Source organism: Seriola aureovittata, chromosome 22, assembly GCF_021018895.1.
Source record: "Seriola aureovittata isolate HTS-2021-v1 ecotype China chromosome 22, ASM2101889v1, whole genome shotgun sequence".
Lineage (NCBI taxonomy): Eukaryota > Metazoa > Chordata > Actinopteri > Carangiformes > Carangidae > Seriola > Seriola aureovittata.
In genome coordinates, this window is record NC_079385.1 from 14,751,725 (window position 1) to 14,771,274 (window position 19,550).

Here is a 19,550-nt window from a genome sequence, read left to right on the forward strand (position 1 = left end):
ATTGTGCTGAACAAAGTCTTTTTCCATATGTGCAACCCTCTCCAGACATCAGTTGAACATTTCATTAAGCTCGTCGAGTACATCAGTAAACTACACGTCCAGTGGTTTTTGCTTCAGATGGTTGATATCAGACGAGGATTCATCAGAAATCTGACAAAAAGTTAAAAAAATAAGAACGATAACTAAATATGAAATAATGAAAGTGAATGGAATTTTAGCTCCAGTATTTCTCACTTACCATAGTACCGCTATAACTTCTGGTTTTAGGTGGAAGAGATTGATTATATGATTTTACTTATTACTTTTAAAGCACATCTCACTTTTTAAATGTTGAAAGGACGCGTCGAACATTAGGGTTAAAATAATGTCATTTACTCCTCTTCATAAAGCTATTGTTTAACTGGAATAACCTGCTTTAGGAACATCATTGGCCTCTTGCCATCCTGATGTGTTAAGATTTTCTCTGGCTCACGGGTTACCCTGCACATATGTAGCAGTTAAATTAACACATAACAATATATCTATTTTAATTAAGATATAAGGCTCATAACTTTGGTATCATTATGAATTCACTTTGCATGATAAAATTTATTTTTTTTGCTTTGCTATTACAGTGGTTGCCCATAGGACACCTGACAACATAATGTATTGTCAGATCAAATGTTCTGTCTACAATAACCAGATCTATTTTCTCTCCAAAGGTGAACCATGTCCTCAAGCTTCCACAGGCCCTCCCTGCACAAGGTTGCCTTCAGCTGCCTGCTGGCAGTGTGTGTCCTAGTCCTTTTCTTTGTATACTACAAGCCTGAAATCAATTTCCCCACATATCTGTGTGCAAAGGAAGCACAGGCCCAGGTCTCGAACCATTCAGCAGACCAGCACATCAACTCACTTCATAATGACACCCAGAGGGTCCAGGCTGCATCAGAGGACGCTGAGCTCGACACTCTTCTGTTGATCTGGATGTGGCCATTTGGCAACAAGTTTGATCTCAACTGCAATATATTCAATATCAGATGCAACTTGACAGTTGACAAGTCTCTCTACCATAAAGCCAACGGGGTCATCTTCCACCACAGGAGCTTAAAGGTTGCATCTTTACCGAAAGAGCAACGTCCCTGGTTTCAGAAATGGGTGTGGTTTAATATGGAGTCACCTACATTCTCTCGTCCAATCCCTGAAATCAATCACTTATTCAACTTGACATGCAATTATCGCCCCGATTCAAATATTCCTGTGCCTTATGGGCAATTGTTGCCACTATCATCTGGCATTGAGGGTTTTGAACTGCCACCAAAGGACAAGTTGGTCTGTTGGATTGTGAGCCACTGGAATCCGAACTTCAGAAGAGTTCAGTTCTACAATGAACTGAAAAAACATGTCCAGATAAACACTTACGGGAGGGCTTTTGGCCAACGTGTGAGTTATGGAAACTATATGAAGATAGTGTCTAGTTGTAAATTCTACCTCTCCTTTGAAAACTCTATTCACAAACACTATATTACAGAGAAGTTATATCGTCCTCTGAAGCTAGGAAGTGTACCAATAGTTTTGGGACCTCCAAGACAAGATTATGAGGACCACACCCCAGCGGATTCTTTCATTCATGTCGATGACTTTTCCACTCCAAAGGAGTTGGCAGAGAGGATACTTTACCTCGAACGAAATATTACTGAATACATGAAATACTTCAATTGGAAAAACAGGTATGAAGTTCAATGGTTTAGGTTTGGCCAAGAAAATGCCTGCAGGACTTGTAGTTACTTACAAAAGAACAGAAGATACCAAGCTTTACATGATCTTAACAAATGGTACTGGGATTAATAGTACTCTAACAAAAACAGCATCTGCCAAATTACCTTTCAGTCTGGGACACTGACAAGTATGGGCTCAAAGTAAAAGACTTAAGTCGCTTCACCTGAATTGTCTGTGGTTTCTACAAACATGAGAATGATTTTCCATTATGATCACATTGATTCCACATTGATTGTGGCTTGTGGTAAAGCTGTCATAAAACATACTTTTTTTCTTTTTTTTCGGTGAAGTAATATAAAGACAAAGAACGTGATAATATAACAAGTGGGGTAGATCAGAGGGTGGGGGTAATTGGGACCATCCATCGGTGAGAGAAGTGTGCAATTTGCTACTGGGAAGGTGGAAGTTCAAACAGGGTATTTTTAATCCCAGTTGCCACTTATATATCAACTTTGCTAATACAAACTTGTGCTTGAGCTGCACATTTTTATCTACAAAGAAGCATCTCCTAGTTCATCCCTAGTAAACTCGATTGCAAATAGCAATCGCAGAGACTATGACACCATCTAGTGGCTACTTTGACATGTCACAGTGAGAAAATCACATAAATGGCAAAAGGCAGATCATAATACATATTAAAACAATGAACACTGACTTAGCTGCTTCAGTTACGGGTGCTGGTGTTGTGTATGTTGGCTCAACTGTCACGGCTTACTGAGTCACTTGAATAAAATGTTACAAGTCAAAATGTCTACTGTGTAAAATTTTTGATCGGTATTCCAAGGCCTATACGGGACTTTTCCAACCAGAAGCTGAACTTACCATTCTTGGCTGCTCGCAACCCACTGCACACCTCCCTAAAGCCACACAACTGACTCTCACTTTGGGGGAATCTTGTGAGAATGGAAATCGCAGATTCCTCCTTCCTCTCAAAGATGGATAGCTGACATGTTCTCAGTCACACAGATGGAAAAACTCAGGGGTTTTTTTGAGGACTGACCTAATTATAGGGGTTTTGACCATTTGGCACCCCTTCCTTGCCCACCTGGAAAAGGCCAGCGTGGGATGAGCCACGGCTTCTGCCAGAGTCTCTTAAGTACAGCACTTTAATCAAGTAGCAGCCACCTGATGTTGTTTTGTTTCAATGTTTGCATATGTTATGCCCCAGTCTAGGGGGGCCTAGGACACAACATAAACTGGCCCCATCTTCCCCAAGTCCCAAGTAGCCACAACAAAGATCGGTTTAAATATAAAGAAAGTGATTTATTTACATAAAAGCTTTAAGTGAACATATAAAAAATAATCACTGACTTTAGGTTTCAGGGTGGACTAAGGCCAACATAATAAACATAATAACCCTGTCTGGAAAATAAACAACTAATCTAACCAAAGAAAAACAAATAACAACAAACTCACCTCCCTAACTAAATAAACAAGAGAAAACCAGAGAAACAAAACTGGCAGCCCACCCTTACTACTCAAATGAATCTACGAACTACACAAAACTGAATCGCTGCAAAGGTGTGGCCAGTTGGGAGAAGAGGAGAACGAAAGCGAGCCGGCGGCCTACTTGGCTCCTTATATGTCAGGTGACCAGAGGCTGCAGCCAATCACCGACCAGGACGCAGAGCCTTTTGACCAATGACGGCACGGCGGCGGCACACACCTATTTGCATACAATAAGAAAACAGAAACACAGGGCACACACACAAATACACAACAGACCAACTACAATAATATGACCGCGGTCATAACACATTATGTGTTTGATTAATGTACATGTCTGGGCCCGTTGTCTGTTTTTCTGTGCCTAGTGTATAAGTGTGCCTATCTGCAGCAGCTGCAGCAGTGTCTGCTGCTTCCAGACCTCGTCCACCACTGTCAAAGAAGGGACCAAGTTCAAATCAATCATGTAAATGTTGTACAGCTTATACAGCTCCCTGTATAGGGAACCCATCGTACTGGCAGATACTGAGAGACTAGCTCAGTCTTACCAGCCTTGGACAGAAAGGCAGAAGAGGTCGAGGTTGTGTTTAAAGCTGGTGACACAGAAGGTCCCAGGTTGATGGTCTATTATTAAACACTCACCTCAAAATTAAACTTAATTTTCACTCAAACATGAACGAAAATGGGACAATATTTTGAATATCTGTGTATCTCTCTGCTCTGCTTTGTAACTGAATATTCACCAATGGACAGATTTAGCATTTTGCAACAAGTCCTCCATACTGAGCAGAATTAGTGATGAAATGTACAACCAACCTGGAGCTCTTTTTCCTCTTAATCTCTGGCTCATCTGGTGGCATGTTTTCTGTGTCACTTCTGCACTCCTTCATGGAGGAGCCGGGTAACACTTTATATTCCAGAAAACGGTAAAGGCTACAGCTGCTGTCCTCAAAGGCCACTTCCTTGTCTCTGCGAAACAGCTTTGTGCCCACCGTTTCAAACACCTTTGCCTCCATCAGAGCCTGGCAGAGTCGAGCAGCTTTGAGGCGAGATACTTCACTTTTGCAAAACACCACATTCTGCATCAAGTAACTGAGGACGGCATCCACAGCGTCTGAGCCTGTGAAACATTCGGCATGAACACGTAGATGCCTCCTACAGCGGCGCACCTCCACCTGGGTTTGCAGGGCCTGGATGATGTTGTGCCACAGCTGAGTGGCACCAAAGGGCCCTGAGAAACCTAATAAGAGACACAAGGTCAGAGGGAAAAGGGTCCAAACAAGTTCATGTCAGAATTAAAATGTTCTGATGGACTTCATTCAGCTCATTTGTGTACCTTGAAAAAAGTATTTATACAGATTAGTAGTAAACATGTTCAGTCCCAAGTCAATGGTGAACATGAATCACAGAGAACGGTGCACGGTGAAAAATAAGACCTAACAACTTGTGTAAAAACAGAGAAAAAGAATTGTCCAGGGGTCTCTACTTCAGTTGTGCTTATTTTAATGCATCATACACATTGTGAAGTGCTGAGTCTTACATGCAGTTTTACATACTCTTGTTGAACAATGATGTCAGAGTTTACAATTTTCTTTGGTAAAGTCTGGGATTCTGCTCTATAGCAAAAGCAGTCAACCTCAGACCTCTTATATTCCAGGATGAAATAGTGAAAGATCTGTATTCCATGGTTTATGATATGATTATTCCAGTAGTTTTTTTAAGCCTGGACCATGATCTGGTGTACACTCAGGTCACAGATTGGGTCAGGTGTTCACTGTTGGGGCTTGTTTTGCTCAGATCTTATTTGCATCCTTTCCTGCAGGATGCTGCACTGTCTCCGTGCCATACAGACATGAGATGTTTGCATGTGATTTCCATACACACAGCAATGACCCAGTTTTGAATTGGGCTAAAACACTCAATTGAAATTATTTATTTAGTAGTTTAGTTTCCATAACTACAAATTCACATACAACTCTACACCAAACTTATTCAACATTTTGACCACCCACTTTATTTTTTCCTGTGCCCGTGCCCCTTGTAGTGCTGTTTGGGCCACAAAGTTTAGTAATCAATGTCAGTTTCTTTGTCATTTATTGTCCCTGTGTAATATCTCATCTGGCTTTCCTGTCAATCAACATGTCAAGGGTTTAGACGTAAGTAGGACCCCAAATGCAGCCAACACTTTGGGGAATGGTGCAGACAGGCTTATTAACAAAAATACAGAGATGAAAAGACGACGCGAACAAACCCTGAACTAAACAGACGAACCAACACAGACAAAGAAGAGCACCAGGACTATATACACAAAGGAGGCAAGGGTGATTGAACACAGGTGAAACACATTAGGGTGGGGCAGACAATCACCACACAGACACAGGACCAGGGGGGAACGGTGCAGACAGGCTTATTAACAAAAATACAGAGATGAAAAGACGACACGAACAAACCCTGAACTAAACAGACAAACCAACAAAGACAAAAACTCCAAACAAAACAAAAAGGTGTCTGCCATAGCAAACCATGACACTGGGGACCTGGGGCTGGGGCCGAGGCCGAGCCTCCCCATGGCGACGGGAAGCATGATCTCCTCGCCTGTGGCCTCCACGAAATCCCCTGAAAATAGCAAGGCGAGTTCCCCAGAAAGGGGACTCGTCAGGGTCCTCCAGGTCAGAGTCCTCCAGGTCAGAGTCAGAAAAAGGATCAGCTAGCGTACAAAGGGGCCTGGAAACCGACAGGGGCGCTGGCTGGGAGGATCGACGCATCCCCAAAAAAGCCATGAAGCTGGCGTAGGCCGCTGGGTCCATTTCTTGGTTCGTTGGTTCAGTCAAGGGTTTAGAGGCAAGTAGGACCCAAATGCAGCCAACACTTTGGGGAACGGTGCAGACAGGCTTATTAACCAAAATACAGACATGAAAAGACGACACGAACAAACCCTGAACTAAACAGACAAAGGGGAGCACAAGGACTATATAGACAAAGGAGGCAAGGGTGATTGAACACAGGTGAAACACATTAGGGCGGGGCAGACAATCACCACACAGACACAGGACCAAGACAGGAAGCAAAACACTGACACAGGAAACAAATTACAAAATAAAACAGGAAGTGCAAAAACTCCAAACAAAACTAACAAAAGGTGTCTGCCATAACAAACCATGACACAACACCTCTCTTCTCTTTCCTTTTCCCAGAGAGAAAAAACATTTGTGATGGATCCTGTCCTTCATTCTCCATATATATTATGTTATGACCAAATCTAGAACGCTGTAGTTTGTTCATTGAAATATAGGACAGACGGGCATAAGGATCCTGTTATCATTTGTTTGTGTGTGTGGTGTCTAAACTAAATAATTCAAATCAAAACCAAACAAAATGTCAATAATCGTATGATAATTCTTATATGGAATGATAAATGAAACCAGAAAATTCCAGGGAAATTTTGAGTGCCACGGGGGCTACTGCCAGGATGAGTACATGATTTATTTCCAGTGTTCAAAAGTCACCTTGATCATATTCTGGTTTTGAGAAATGTCTTGATATAAAAGACTCTGATATAAAACAATGTCACATCCGTCCATCATGTATTATGTGGGAAATATCTCATATTCTGTGTTGTTTTTTTTAATAAAACAAGAGGCAACATGTCTTCAAACTGGTATTTATAGGGTTAAAATCATGAAAATTAATAAAGGTAGGTTTTAGCAGAACTGAAGTGGTTTAAGAGATGTATGCAAAAAAAAAAGCAGGAAAAATATTGATATATTATGATTTTATAGCATTTTCTTTGTGTGTCCTTTTTTGGACGCGAGGAACCCCAGAGGGTACAAAATGTGTTACAGTGTATAATAGACCTGTAACAGTAACTGACATTAGATTTTAAAAATATGTAAAAAAAGACACTTTCTTGCGGAAACCGTCACAACTTCATTCACTCTTTTAACAAAACAAAACAAAAAGCAACTAAGGAAGCAGTAAATGGACTTACATATTTAAGACCTAACTAAATGTAATTTAAGACCTAACATGCAGCTAATGTAAAGCTAGCAGAGCTTGGAGAGTTGGTTATCTGGTTGCTAGGCGCACGCACGCACGCACACAGGTCAGGAGCTGCCGTTGCCATGGCAATGTGAAAATCTGCCCAGAATTTGGCTTCTACATGGCTTCAAACAATTGCAAATTATGAGAAAACCGTTACGTCCGTTCGTGTCGTTAGTCTCTATTTTATTCAGATATTCCTTAAAATGAGTGAGGAAGCTCAGTGCGAAGACAGAGTAAGATTCTTTTGAAAAAAAAAGACGATTACATTAGGTGTCAATGAGAGTGAGACAGGTATTGCTGCCGCCCCGAGGCACTCCTCTCAGCTATTCTAGCTGTAGAGGAGTGCCTCGGAGCTGAGCACCCGTGGCCCTAATGACAGCATGCCTAAGACAATTGGAAGACGAAAAAATTCCCTGTATTATTTTGTGCCAAGTGTCGTCTGTGATTTGCTCATTTAAATCTGTCTCCCATTTATTTTTGAGGAGTTCCAAAGGCATCAAGTTATGAGAATACAGTGTTTCGTATATTGTGCTAATAGTTCATTTTCTGAATAGTTTACAATCAAAAATTGAGTCCAGCAGACCAGTTGGAGGACGTAAGGGAGAACATTTAAAGTTTGAGAATACAAAATTCCGATTTGGGAATGTGATATTTTTGTACCAACTGTTCAAAGGAGGCAAAGCTGCCATCAATATACAGATCATACAGTGATACTATACCTCTTCTGGACCACATATCAAAGACCCCATCTATTAATGATGGAACAAACATATTGTAGCGACCCTGCAGTAATGTTCCTGTATTATGTTGTACATGTTCAGATGTTCTGTGTAAATGCCAGGTCTGTGGGTGTGGAACAGGTAGGGGAGGGGTGCGAGTGCATGAGGTATGAGAGTATGCGCGTGCAGGGGAGTGAGAGAGAGCTAGAGAGAAGGAGAACTTTGTTGTTGAGCTGGAGCACAGTTAATGCCGGTGAGTTTGTTGTTTTGGCGTGGTTACAGCCGACAGTAACCCATCCTGTTCAGTAATAAAACTGTTAAATTGGATAACGCTTCGCTTGTCCTTCCTACACGTCCTGGTGGACGCTACAATATGATTCATTGCAATTGGTGTAGCCTGAGATAGATCTGTAAATGCAAAGGATCTTCTAAATTGGTTCCAGATCTTGATTGAGTGCAAAACAACCGGGTTAGAGATAAAGTTAGAAATGGGCTGTATAAATGGCAACTTAGAACACAGTAAGGCTTTTAAAGAAGTGGAATTTACAGATGCCCCCTCCAGATTTAGCCATTCATTGTCAGTGTTTTCATTATCGTTACACATCCAATATAACAATACTCGAATGTTAACCGCCCAATAGTAATACAAGAAATTATGGAGTGCCATCCCTCCCATTGAGCGAGGTTTCTGAAGTACACTTCTTTGTATCCGGGGTGTTTTTTTGTTCCAAATGAAACTTGATATCTGATTATTTAATTTGGTAAAAAAAAAGACTTAGTTAAAAAGTGGGGAAGGCACTGAAATATATATAAAAACTTGGGCAGTATATTCATTTTTACTGTATTAATTCTTCCAACCAGAGAGAAAGGGAGGGGATCCCATCATTCGTTGATTTAAGTTTGATAACAGGGGCTGATAGTTAGCAGCATAAAGATCTTTATGTTTATCTGTAATCCATATGCCGAGGTATTTGAATTTTTTTGGGGCTAATTTTAAAGGGGAGTGAATTTAAGGATGTCTCATCATTACTAGTGCCAACAGGCATCAGCTCACTTTTTTGAACATTGACCCTGTAGCCGGATAGTTTGCCAAATTCTGTTAGTAAGACCATTAGCTTAGGAAGACCCGAAAGGGGTTGTGATATATATAGCAGCATGTCATCTGCATAAAGCGAGACTTTGTGCTAGTGGTTCCATTGCAACTGCAAAAAGAAGCGGTGACATGGGGCATCCCTGTCTTGTACCACGTTTAAGCTCGAAAAAAGGGGACAAATTATTATTAGTACGAACAGCAGCCACTGGAGAAGCATATAAAAGTCTGATCCATCATATGAATTTATTGCCAAATCCAAACCTCTCCAGTGTGCTGAAAAGATAGCCCCACTCCACCCGGTCGAATGCCTTTTCAGCATCAAGTGAGAGGACGACCTCTGGCACACCAGGTGGAGAGGGGCTATAAAGGACATTAAAAGGCGTCTGACATTGAAAAAAGAGTAACGATTCTTAATAAAACCTGTTTGGTCAGGTGATATAATGGAAGGAAGAACATCTTCCAGTCGACGTGCCAGAACTTTGGCAAGGATTTTTGCATCCGTGTTAAGGAGAGAAATTGGGCGGAATGAATTGCACTCGAGGGTTTTTTCCTTTTTTGAGAATTACAGAGATTACTGCTTGGCGCATGGTCGGAGGTAAGGTCTTAAGTGAAAGTGATTCTTGAAAAAACTGACATTAGTAAAGGGGCAAGTTGGTCTGAGAATTTTTTGAAGAAATCTGTCGGATATCCGTCCGGCCCTGGTGACTTGCCGCTTTGCATAGATCTGATTGCAGATATTATTTCCAGGGCAGAGAAGTCTTTCTCTAGAAATTTTGAAAACAGGAGTTAATTTTGAGGCTATCTGTACACTTTGAACCTTGTTCATCATTGATTGCAGGTATAATCTGATTGGCAGTTCTTTGTCGTAACTGATGTGCAAGAATTCGTCCAATTTTTTCCCCATGTTCATAGCATCCCTGTGTAGATTTGGAGAGGAGATATTCAGCCTGTCGTGTTGATAGGATATCAAATTCGGTCTGCAAAGAAAGACGTTTTTTCGCTGTCAGCAGATGGTTGATGGCTGTATAACATATCTAATTCCAGTATTTGATCTGTTAGTTAATTTAACCATTTTGAATTTAATAAGGGGACAATGATGTTTGAGATAGATCCAAACCAAACAGTCAGTCTTGGGTCTGTTGTTATAACACCTGATGGGCGTTGTCCCTGTAATGTTTGATATGTTTAAGTTGGAAATGGAGCAGATGTACATCGTCACCTTGTAATTACAGGGTGAGAACAGATACCTGTGCTGTGTTGTGATAGAACTTGCTAATGCTTAACTTCTTGTTCACCCTGTTTGTCAAAAACATTTGCCAAAAAAAAACTGCTTCATTCAGCTAAGCATAAAAAAGGACAAAGATATTTCATCTTACCAACTATCTAGGGTTTTTTTTGTTTTTTTTGTAGCTCTCAGTATTAATCAAAAATTGCACATTTACATGCTAAAAAAAAAGGATAAAAAAATCAGTGATTCCCTGGATCCCCCTGGACCCTGCTACAAAGGTCTGAGCTAACCCACCAATGTCTTGAAATCCTAGCAACCCCCTTCCTGGTGAGACCTCACAAAACACATTTTTGGCCCTAACTCAAGAATTCAGACACAAACACAAATGTTTATTAGGATAAAATGATGAAGTGGCAATATCTTTTATCCAATTGTTTAAAGGTAAACATTGCTGTGACATCATAATGTTCTGCAAAATTATTCCACTCTTCAATGCTGTAACTCAAGAAAGGGAGGTTGTGAACATATTTCTTGAAACTGAGAGGCATTCAACATTCAAACATTTGCCAAAAAATAACAAGACAACAAAGATATTTTATCTTACCAACTATCTGTTTTTTTGTTGTTTTTTTTGTAGGCTCTCAGTATTAATCAAAAATTGCTCAAACATTTTGCATTTACATGTTGAAATAAAAAAATAAAATAAAATCTGTGATTAACTTTGCTGTGACATCATAAAAAATATTCCACTCTTCAATGCTGTAACTCAAGAAAGGGAGGTTGTGAACATATTTCTTGAAACAGAGAGGCATTCAACTGCTGAGTGGTAATTCTTGTTTGCTTGTGTATGAGAGCAGAAAGAGTTTTTGCGGTGATCAGGATTGGATGAACATTATGTCCCTGTGCTGTTCAAAACAGACAAATTTATGTTACACATTCATGGTTAGAAACTCTGTCTCCACCTGCTTACACAAAAGATGAATTTGATTAATAACATTCTCTATTTGCAAAATAACATCTCATGTCTTGTGTCTCTCTAACATGGTGTCCTATTTGCATTCGTCATTGTATGAGGTAAATATAAAAGTAGGTGTTTCCCTACAGCGAGGAGTGTTATCGCTCCTGCTTTAGATGAGAGTAGAATCTGGTTTCAAATGTTGTCCCTGCCCTGAAAGCATCGATATAAAGTCCGGTGACTAAACTTCTTGCCACTACAGTGAAGTACCAGCTTATGAAATGATGAAGGACATTTGAGGCCCAAAAAAAAACATAAGGGGACACTACTTTGTAAATGCCACATTCACAGGATCTGTACCATCAGCAGAAGTTCTGCAGTATTTTTTTTTACCTGCGTTTTTTTTTCTTGAAGGTGAGATTGCTGGTCTATGTTTCTAATTAGAATATTTGCTTTGCCTCAATTGACTCTAATGGTGGTAAAATTTTAGGTCATTTCATCAGATATTTTCAAAGTTAAAAGTACAGAGCTGTCTGTATCATGCCTGTGAGAAATTCTAACTATCTCTTGTCCATTGTGCTGAACAAAGTCTTTTTCCATATGTGCAACCCTCTCCAGACATCAGTTGAACATTTCATTAAGCTCGTCGAGTACATCAGTAAACTACACGTCCAGTGGTTTTTGCTTCAGATGGTTGATATCAGACGAGGATTCATCAGAAATCTGACAAAAAGTTAAAAAAATAAGAACGATAACTAAATATGAAATAATGAAAGTGAATGGAATTTTAGCTCCAGTATTTCTCACTTACTATAGTACCGCTATAACTTCTGGTGTTAGGTGGAAGAGATTGATTATATGATTTTACTTATTACTTTTAAAGCACATCTCACTTTTTAAATGTTGAAAGGACGTGTCGAACATTAGGGTTAAAATAATGTCATTTACTCCTCTTCATAAAGCTATTGTTTAACTGGAATAACCTGCTTTAGGAACATCATTGGCCTCTTGCCATCCTGATGTGTTAAGATTTTCTCTGGCTCACGGGTTACCCTGCACATATGTAGCAGTTAAATTAACACATAACAATATATCTATTTTAATTAAAATATAAGGCTCATAACTTTGGTATCATTATGAATTCACTTTGCATGATAAAATTTATTTTTTTTGCTTTGCTATTACAGTGGTTGCCCATAGGACACCTGACAACATAATGTATTGTCAGATCAAATGTTCTGTCTACAATAACCAGATCTATTTTCTCTCCAAAGGTGAACCATGTCCTCAAGCTTCTACAGGCCCTCCCTGCACAAGGTTGCCTTCAGCTGCCTGCTGGCAGTGTGTGTCCTAGTCCTTTTCTTTGTATACTACAAGCCTGAAATCAATTTCCCCACATATCTGTGTGCAAAGGAAACACAGGCCCAGGTCTCGAACCATTCAGCAGACCAGCACATCAACTCACTTCATAATGACAACCAGAGGGTCCAGGCTGCATCAGAGGACGCTGAGCTCGACACTCTTCTGTTGATCTGGATGTGGCCATTTGGCAACAAGTTTGATCTCAACTGCAATATATTCAATATCAGATGCAACTTGACAGTTGACAAGTCTCTCTACCATAAAGCCAACGGGGTCATCTTCCACCACAGGAGCTTAAAGGTTGCATCTTTACCGAAAGAGCAACGTCCCTGGTTTCAGAAATGGGTGTGGTTTAATATGGAGTCACCTACATTCTCTCGTCCAATCCCTGAAATCAATCACTTATTCAACTTGACATGCAATTATCGCCCCGATTCAAATATTCCTGTGCCTTATGGGCAATTGTTGCCACTATCATCTGGCATTGAGGGTTTTGAACTGCCACCAAAGGACAAGTTGGTCTGTTGGATTGTGAGCCACTGGAATCCGAACTTCAGAAGAGTTCAGTTCTACAATGAACTGAAAAAACATGTCCAGATAAACACTTACGGGAGGGCTTTTGGCCAACGTGTGAGTTATGGAAACTATATGAAGATAGTGTCTAGTTGTAAATTCTACCTCTCCTTTGAAAACTCTATTCACAAACACTATATTACAGAGAAGTTATATCGTCCTCTGAAGCTAGGAAGTGTACCAATAGTTTTGGGACCTCCAAGACAAGATTATGAGGACCACACCCCAGCGGATTCTTTCATTCATGTCGATGACTTTTCCACTCCAAAGGAGTTGGCAGAGAGGATACTTTACCTTGAACGAAATATTACTGAATACATGAAATACTTCAATTGGAAAAACAGGTATGAAGTTCAATGGTTTAGGTTTGGCCAAGAAAATGCATGCAGGACTTGTAGTTACTTACAAAAGAACAGAAGATACCAAGCTTTACATGATCTTAACAAATGGTACTGGGATTAATAGTACTCTAACAAAAACAGCATCTGCCAAATTACCTTTCAGTCTGGGACACTGACAAGTATGGGCTCAAAGTAAAAGACTTAAGTCGCTTCACCTGAATTGTCTGTGGTTTCTACAAACATGAGAATGATTTTCCATTATGATCACATTGATTCCACATTGATTGTGGCTTGTGGTAAAGCTGTCATAAAACATACTTTTTTTCTTTTTTTTCGGTGAAGTAATATAAAGACAAAGAACGTGATAATATAACAAGTGGGGTAGATCAGAGGGTGGGGGTAATTGGGACCATCCATCGGTGAGAGAAGTGTGCAATTTGCTACTGGGAAGGTGGAAGTTCAAACAGGGTATTTTTAATCCCAGTTGCCACTTATATATCAACTTTGCTAATACAAACTTGTGCTTGAGCTGCACATTTTTATCTACAAAGAAGCATCTCCTAGTTCATCCCTAGTAAACTCGATTGCAAATAGCAATCGCAGAGACTATGACACCATCTAGTGGCTACTTTGACATGTCACAGTGAGAAAATCACATAAATGGCAAAAGGCAGATCATAATACATATTAAAACAATGATGGCTGACTTAGCTGCTTCAGTTACAGGTGCTGGTGTTGTGTATGTTGGCTCAACTGTCACGGCTTACTGAGTCACTTGAATAAAATGTTACAAGTCAAAATGTCTACTGTGTAAAATTTTTGATCGGTATTCCAAGGCCTATACGGGACTTTTCCAACCAGAAGCTGAACTTACCATTCTTGGCTGCTCGCAACCCACTGCACACCTCCCTAAAGCCACACAACTGACTCTCACTTTGGGGGAATCTTGTGAGAATGGAAATCGCAGATTCCTCCTTCCTCTCAAAGATGGATAGCTGACATGTTCTCAGTCACACAGATGGAAAAACTCAGGGGTTTTTTTGAGGACTGACCTAATTATAGGGGTTTTGACCATTTGGCACCCCTTCCTTGCCCACCTGGAAAAGGCCAGCGTGGGATGAGCCACGGCTTCTGCCAGAGTCTCTTAAGTACAGCACTTTAATCAAGTAGCAGCCACCTGATGTTGTTTTGTTTCAATGTTTGCATATGTTATGCCCCAGTCTAGGGGGGCCTAGGACACAACATAAACTGGCCCCATCTTCCCCAAGTCCCAAGTAGCCACAACAAAGATCGGTTTAAATATAAAGAAAGTGATTTATTTACATAAAAGCTTTAAGTGAACATATAAAAAATAATCACTGACTTTAGGTTTCAGGGTGGACTAAGGCCAACATAATAAACATAATAACCCTGTCTGGAAAATAAACAACTAATCTAACCAAAGAAAAACAAATAACAACAAACTCACCTCCCTAACTAAATAAACAAGAGAAAACCAGAGAAACAAAACTGGCAGCCCACCCTTACTACTCAAATGAATCTACGAACTACACAAAACTGAATCGCTGCAAAGGTGTGGCCAGTTGGGAGAAGAGGAGAACGAAAGCGAGCCGGCGGCCATCTTGGCTCCTTATATGTCAGGTGACCAGAGGCTGCAGCCAATCACCGACCAGGACGCAGAGCCTTTTGACCAATGACGGCACGGCGGCGGCACACACCTATTTGCATACAATAAGAAAACAGAAACACAGGGCACACACACAAATACACAACAGACCAACTACAATAATATGACCGCGGTCATAACACATTATGTGTTTGATTAATGTACATGTCTGGGCCCGTTGTCTGTTTTTCTGTGCCTAGTGTATAAGTGTGCCTATCTGCAGCAGCTGCAGCAGTGTCTGCTGCTTCCAGACCTCGTCCACCACTGTCAAAGAAGGGACCAAGTTCAAATCAATCATGTAAATGTTGTACAGCTTATACAGCTCCCTGTATAGGGAACCCATCGTACTGGCAGATACTGAGAGACTAGCTCAGTCTTACCAGCCTTGGACAGAAAGGCAGAAGAGGTCGAGGTTGTGTTTAAAGCTGGTGACACAGAAGGTCGCAGGTTGATGGTCTATTATTAAACACTCACCTCAAAATTAAACTTAATTTTCACTCAAACATGAACGAAAATGGGACAATATTTTGAATATCTGTGTATCTCTCTGCTCTGCTTTGTAACTGAATATTCACCAATGGACAGATTTAGCATTTTGCAACAAGTCCTCCATACTGAGCAGAATTAGTGATGAAATGTACAACCAACCTGGAGCTCTTTTTCCTCTTAATCTCTGGCTCATCTGGTGGCATGTTTTCTGTGTCACTTCTGCACTCCTTCATGGAGGAGCCGGGTAACACTTTATATTCCAGAAAACGGTAAAGGCTACAGCTGCTGTCCTCAAAGGCCACTTCCTTGTCTCTGCGAAACAGCTTTGTGCCCACCGTTTCAAACACCTTTGCCTCCATCAGAGCCTGGCAGAGTCGAGCAGCTTTGAGGCGAGATACTTCACTTTTGCAAAACACCACATTCTGCATCAAGTAACTGAGGACGGCATCCACAGCGTCTGAGCCTGTGAAACATTCGGCATGAACACGTAGATGCCTCCTACAGCGGCGCACCTCCACCTGGGTTTGCAGGGCCTGGATGATGTTGTGCCACAGCTGAGTGGCACCAAAGGGCCCTGAGAAACCTAATAAGAGACACAAGGTCAGAGGGAAAAGGGTCCAAACAAGTTCATGTCAGAATTAAAATGTTCTGATGGACTTCATTCAGCTCATTTGTGTACCTTGAAAAAAGTATTTATACAGATTAGTAGTAAACATGTTCAGTCCCAAGTCAATGGTGAACATGAATCACAGAGAACGGTGCACGGTGAAAAATAAGACCTAACAACTTGTGTAAAAACAGAGAAAAAGAATTGTCCAGGGGTCTCTACTTCAGTTGTGCTTATTTTAATGCATCATACACATTGTGAAGTGCTGAGTCTTACATGCAGTTTTACATACTCTTGTTGAACAATGATGTCAGAGTTTACAATTTTCTTTGGTAAAGTCTGGGATTCTGCTCTATAGCAAAAGCAGTCAACCTCAGACCTCTTATATTCCAGGATGAAATAGTGAAAGATCTGTATTCCATGGTTTATGATATGATTATTCCAGTAGTTTTTTTAAGCCTGGACCATGATCTGGTGTACACTCGGGTCATAGATTGGGTCAGGTGTTCACTGTTGGGGCTTGTTTTGCTCACAGATCTTATTTGCATCCTTTCCTGCAGGATGCTGCACTGTCTCCATGCCATACAGACATGAGATGTTTGCATGTGATTTCCATACACACAGCAATGAGCCAGTTTTAGAATTGGGCTAAAACACTCAATTTAAATTATTTATTTAGTAGTTTAGTTTCCATAACTACAAATTCACATACAACTCTACACCAAACTTATTCAACATATTGACCACCCACTTTATTTTTTCCTGTGCCCGTGCCCCTTGTAGTGCTGTTTGGGCCACAAAGTTTAGTAATCAATGTCAGTTTCTTTGTCATTTATTGTCTCTGTGTAATATCTCATCTGGCTTTCCTGTCAAACAACATGTCAAGGGTTTAGACGTAAGTAGGACCCAAATGCAGCCAACACTTTGGGGAACGGTGCAGACAGGTTTATTAACCAAAATACAGACATGAACAGACGACGTGAACAAACCCTGAACTAAACAGACGAACCAACACAGACAAAGGAGAGCACAAGGACTATATACACAAAGGAGGCAAGGGTGATTGAACACAGGTGAAACACATTAGGGTGGGGCAGACAATCACCACACAGACACAGGACCAAGACAGGAAGCAAAACACTGACACAAGGAAACAAATTACAAAATAAAACAGGAAGTGCAAAAACTCCAAACAAAACTAACAAAAAGGTGTCTGCCATAGCAAACCATGACAATACCCCCCCACTTAAGGGTCAGATTCCAGACGACCCTTAACAAAAACACAAACTCGTGCGGGAGGAGAAATCCAGGGGCCAGTGTACAGCATCTTCTGATGCTCAGGGGCAACACAGGGCAACTCAGGTAGACGGCTCGGAGGCCTTATGGACAGGCTGGGCAGTTCAGTGGGGCGACCCGGAGGTCGGGCAAACGGACGGAGCCGTTCTGGAGGCCGGCGGGGGAGACAGGGTATCTCCGGAGGTCGAGCCGGAGGATGGCGTCGCCCCTCTGGAGGGCGAGCAGGAGGACAGTGGCGAAGACGGGGTCTCTGCGGAGGTCGAGCCAGAGGATGGCGTCGCCCCTCTGGAGGGTGACCAGGAGCCGACTTGGTACCAGGGGCAGGAGTCAGCTGGACCGCCGTCAGGACACGAGGAACAGGGATCGGCCGGACCACTGGAGGCGGCACAGAGTCAGGGGCCACCGGAGGCGGCACAGAGGCAGAGGCCACCGGAGGCGGCGCCCCGGCAGGAGTCAACGACACCAAGAGCCATGTGGGCTGAATCAGGGCAAGAATCAATGGCGGTGGCGCCCTGGCAGAAACCACGAGCGGAGGTGACGTCACGGCTGGAGCCAGGAGAAGCGGTGACATCACATCAGGAACCAGGAGAGGTGGTGACGTCACACCAGGAACCGTCGATGCCGCTGGACAACACGAAACAGCGGCCGTTGACACCACAGGAAAGACGGGAACAGTTATCGACGCCGCCGGGGAACACGGAGCAGTGGCCGCCGACACCACAGGAGGGACAGGAACCGGCCGGACCGCCGACAGGAAACGGGGAGCAGGGATTGGCCAGACCACTGACCAGGAACCAGAGTCAGGAGTCAGCTGGACCGCCGACAGGACACGAGGAGCAGGGGAGACTTTGTCCAGCCCACCTAATTCAGGAGCTAGGGAGGAATCGACCAGGACCCCCGACGCTGAGACAGCTGATGCGCCGGCCGGGATGGTCGACCCGGGAAGTGGGGCAGGAGCCGACGAAACACCAACTGGAACCCCCGACGCTGGAACAGCTGATGCGTCAGCCAGGGTAGTTGGTGAAGGCTCCTGCCCACAGGGGAGTAGAGGCTCTGGACACCGGGGTAGCTGGGGCTTGGGCTGGAAGCTGGCCGAGGCCGAGCCTCCCCATGGCGACGGGAAGCATGATCTCCTCGCCTGTGGCCTCCACGAAATCCCCTGAAAATAGCAAGGCGAGTTCCCCAGAAAGGGGACTCGTCAGGGTCCTCCAGGTCAGAGTCCTCTTTTTGCCAGATTGTTCAATTCACCAGCGTGGCACTGAAACTACGGGCCAAACTTAAGCTCAAGTTTGTACTTCTCTCGTGTTTAACTCTGTGTTTTCAATCACCCTCCTCAGATTTCCATCCTGCTCACACCTGCTCGCTCTGATCATTCTGGTTCAGTTCATCACAACCACACCTTATCAGCCTGTCAAAACTAGAATTACTGCTCTATCAACCAGCCAATTGCAGGAAATATGGTCCCTACTTCCCCTTCTGTTCCTAAGTTAGAGCATTGAATAATGGCCAGAATTGTATTTTCAGAGCAATGTCATGGTAAAGTTGATCTTTGACAATTTGAATATAAAATCGTATCACTTAATGTCATCCTCATAGACATTTGAATTCAATTTCATCATACTGCAATCATTTGCAGGATTGAATGATGAAAAAAAATTATGTGTTGTCCACCCCTCCATGGGTGTTCTTTAAAACATGTATCAGTTGAGACTCTGATGTGCAAATTTACCGTGTGCCTCCCAGAATAACATGCATCAATTCCATCACCTCTTCTCATTTTGCCTCAGTTTGCCTATCTGCCCCACTATCCTCTGTTGGGTCTGAGCTCTACCTCATGAGCTGGACACCAAATATGTTGGATTTAGGTTGTTTATCAATTTATTGGCTATCATAAAACATATAAACAAAGTTTTAATATTAAAAATATTAATATTAAATAATAACTTTAAAATCTTTTAACTTTTAATCTGGAACTCTGA

General features: G+C 42.0%; 3 protein-coding genes across 3 annotated transcripts; all 3 read left to right on the top strand.

The window, feature by feature from the left end:
- Positions 1–708: 708 nt before the first annotated feature.
- On the top strand, positions 709–2,656 carry LOC130163850 (4-galactosyl-N-acetylglucosaminide 3-alpha-L-fucosyltransferase 9-like). The gene has a single exon (XM_056368280.1). The coding sequence runs from the start codon at positions 709–711 to the stop codon at positions 1,822–1,824; it is 1,116 nt and encodes a 371-aa protein (XP_056224255.1). The 3' UTR covers positions 1,825–2,656.
- Positions 2,657–12,518: 9,862 nt separating this feature from the next.
- Positions 12,519–14,466, top strand: LOC130163851 (4-galactosyl-N-acetylglucosaminide 3-alpha-L-fucosyltransferase 9-like). The gene has a single exon (XM_056368281.1). The coding sequence runs from the start codon at positions 12,519–12,521 to the stop codon at positions 13,632–13,634; it is 1,116 nt and encodes a 371-aa protein (XP_056224256.1). The 3' UTR covers positions 13,635–14,466.
- Positions 14,467–17,503: 3,037 nt separating this feature from the next.
- Positions 17,504–18,588, top strand: LOC130163852 (basic salivary proline-rich protein 1-like). Its single transcript, XM_056368283.1, has 2 exons — positions 17,504–17,527; positions 17,617–18,588. The coding sequence occupies exons 1-2, from the start codon at positions 17,504–17,506 to the stop codon at positions 18,586–18,588; spliced, it is 996 nt and encodes a 331-aa protein (XP_056224258.1).
- The last annotated feature ends 962 nt before the right edge of the window (positions 18,589–19,550 follow it).

Excerpts from the sequence above, each read along its gene's own strand:
- LOC130163850 (XM_056368280.1), top strand. The coding sequence starts at position 709 with ATGTCCTCAAGCTTCCACAGGCCCTCCCTGCACAAGGTTGCCTTCAGC.
- LOC130163851 (XM_056368281.1), top strand. The coding sequence starts at position 12,519 with ATGTCCTCAAGCTTCTACAGGCCCTCCCTGCACAAGGTTGCCTTCAGC.
- LOC130163852 (XM_056368283.1), top strand. The coding sequence starts at position 17,504 with ATGACAATACCCCCCCACTTAAGG. Across the intron at positions 17,528-17,616 it reads CAATACCCCCCCACTTAAGG|GGGCAACACAGGGCAACTCA; the intron begins GTCAGATTCCAG and ends TCTGATGCTCAG.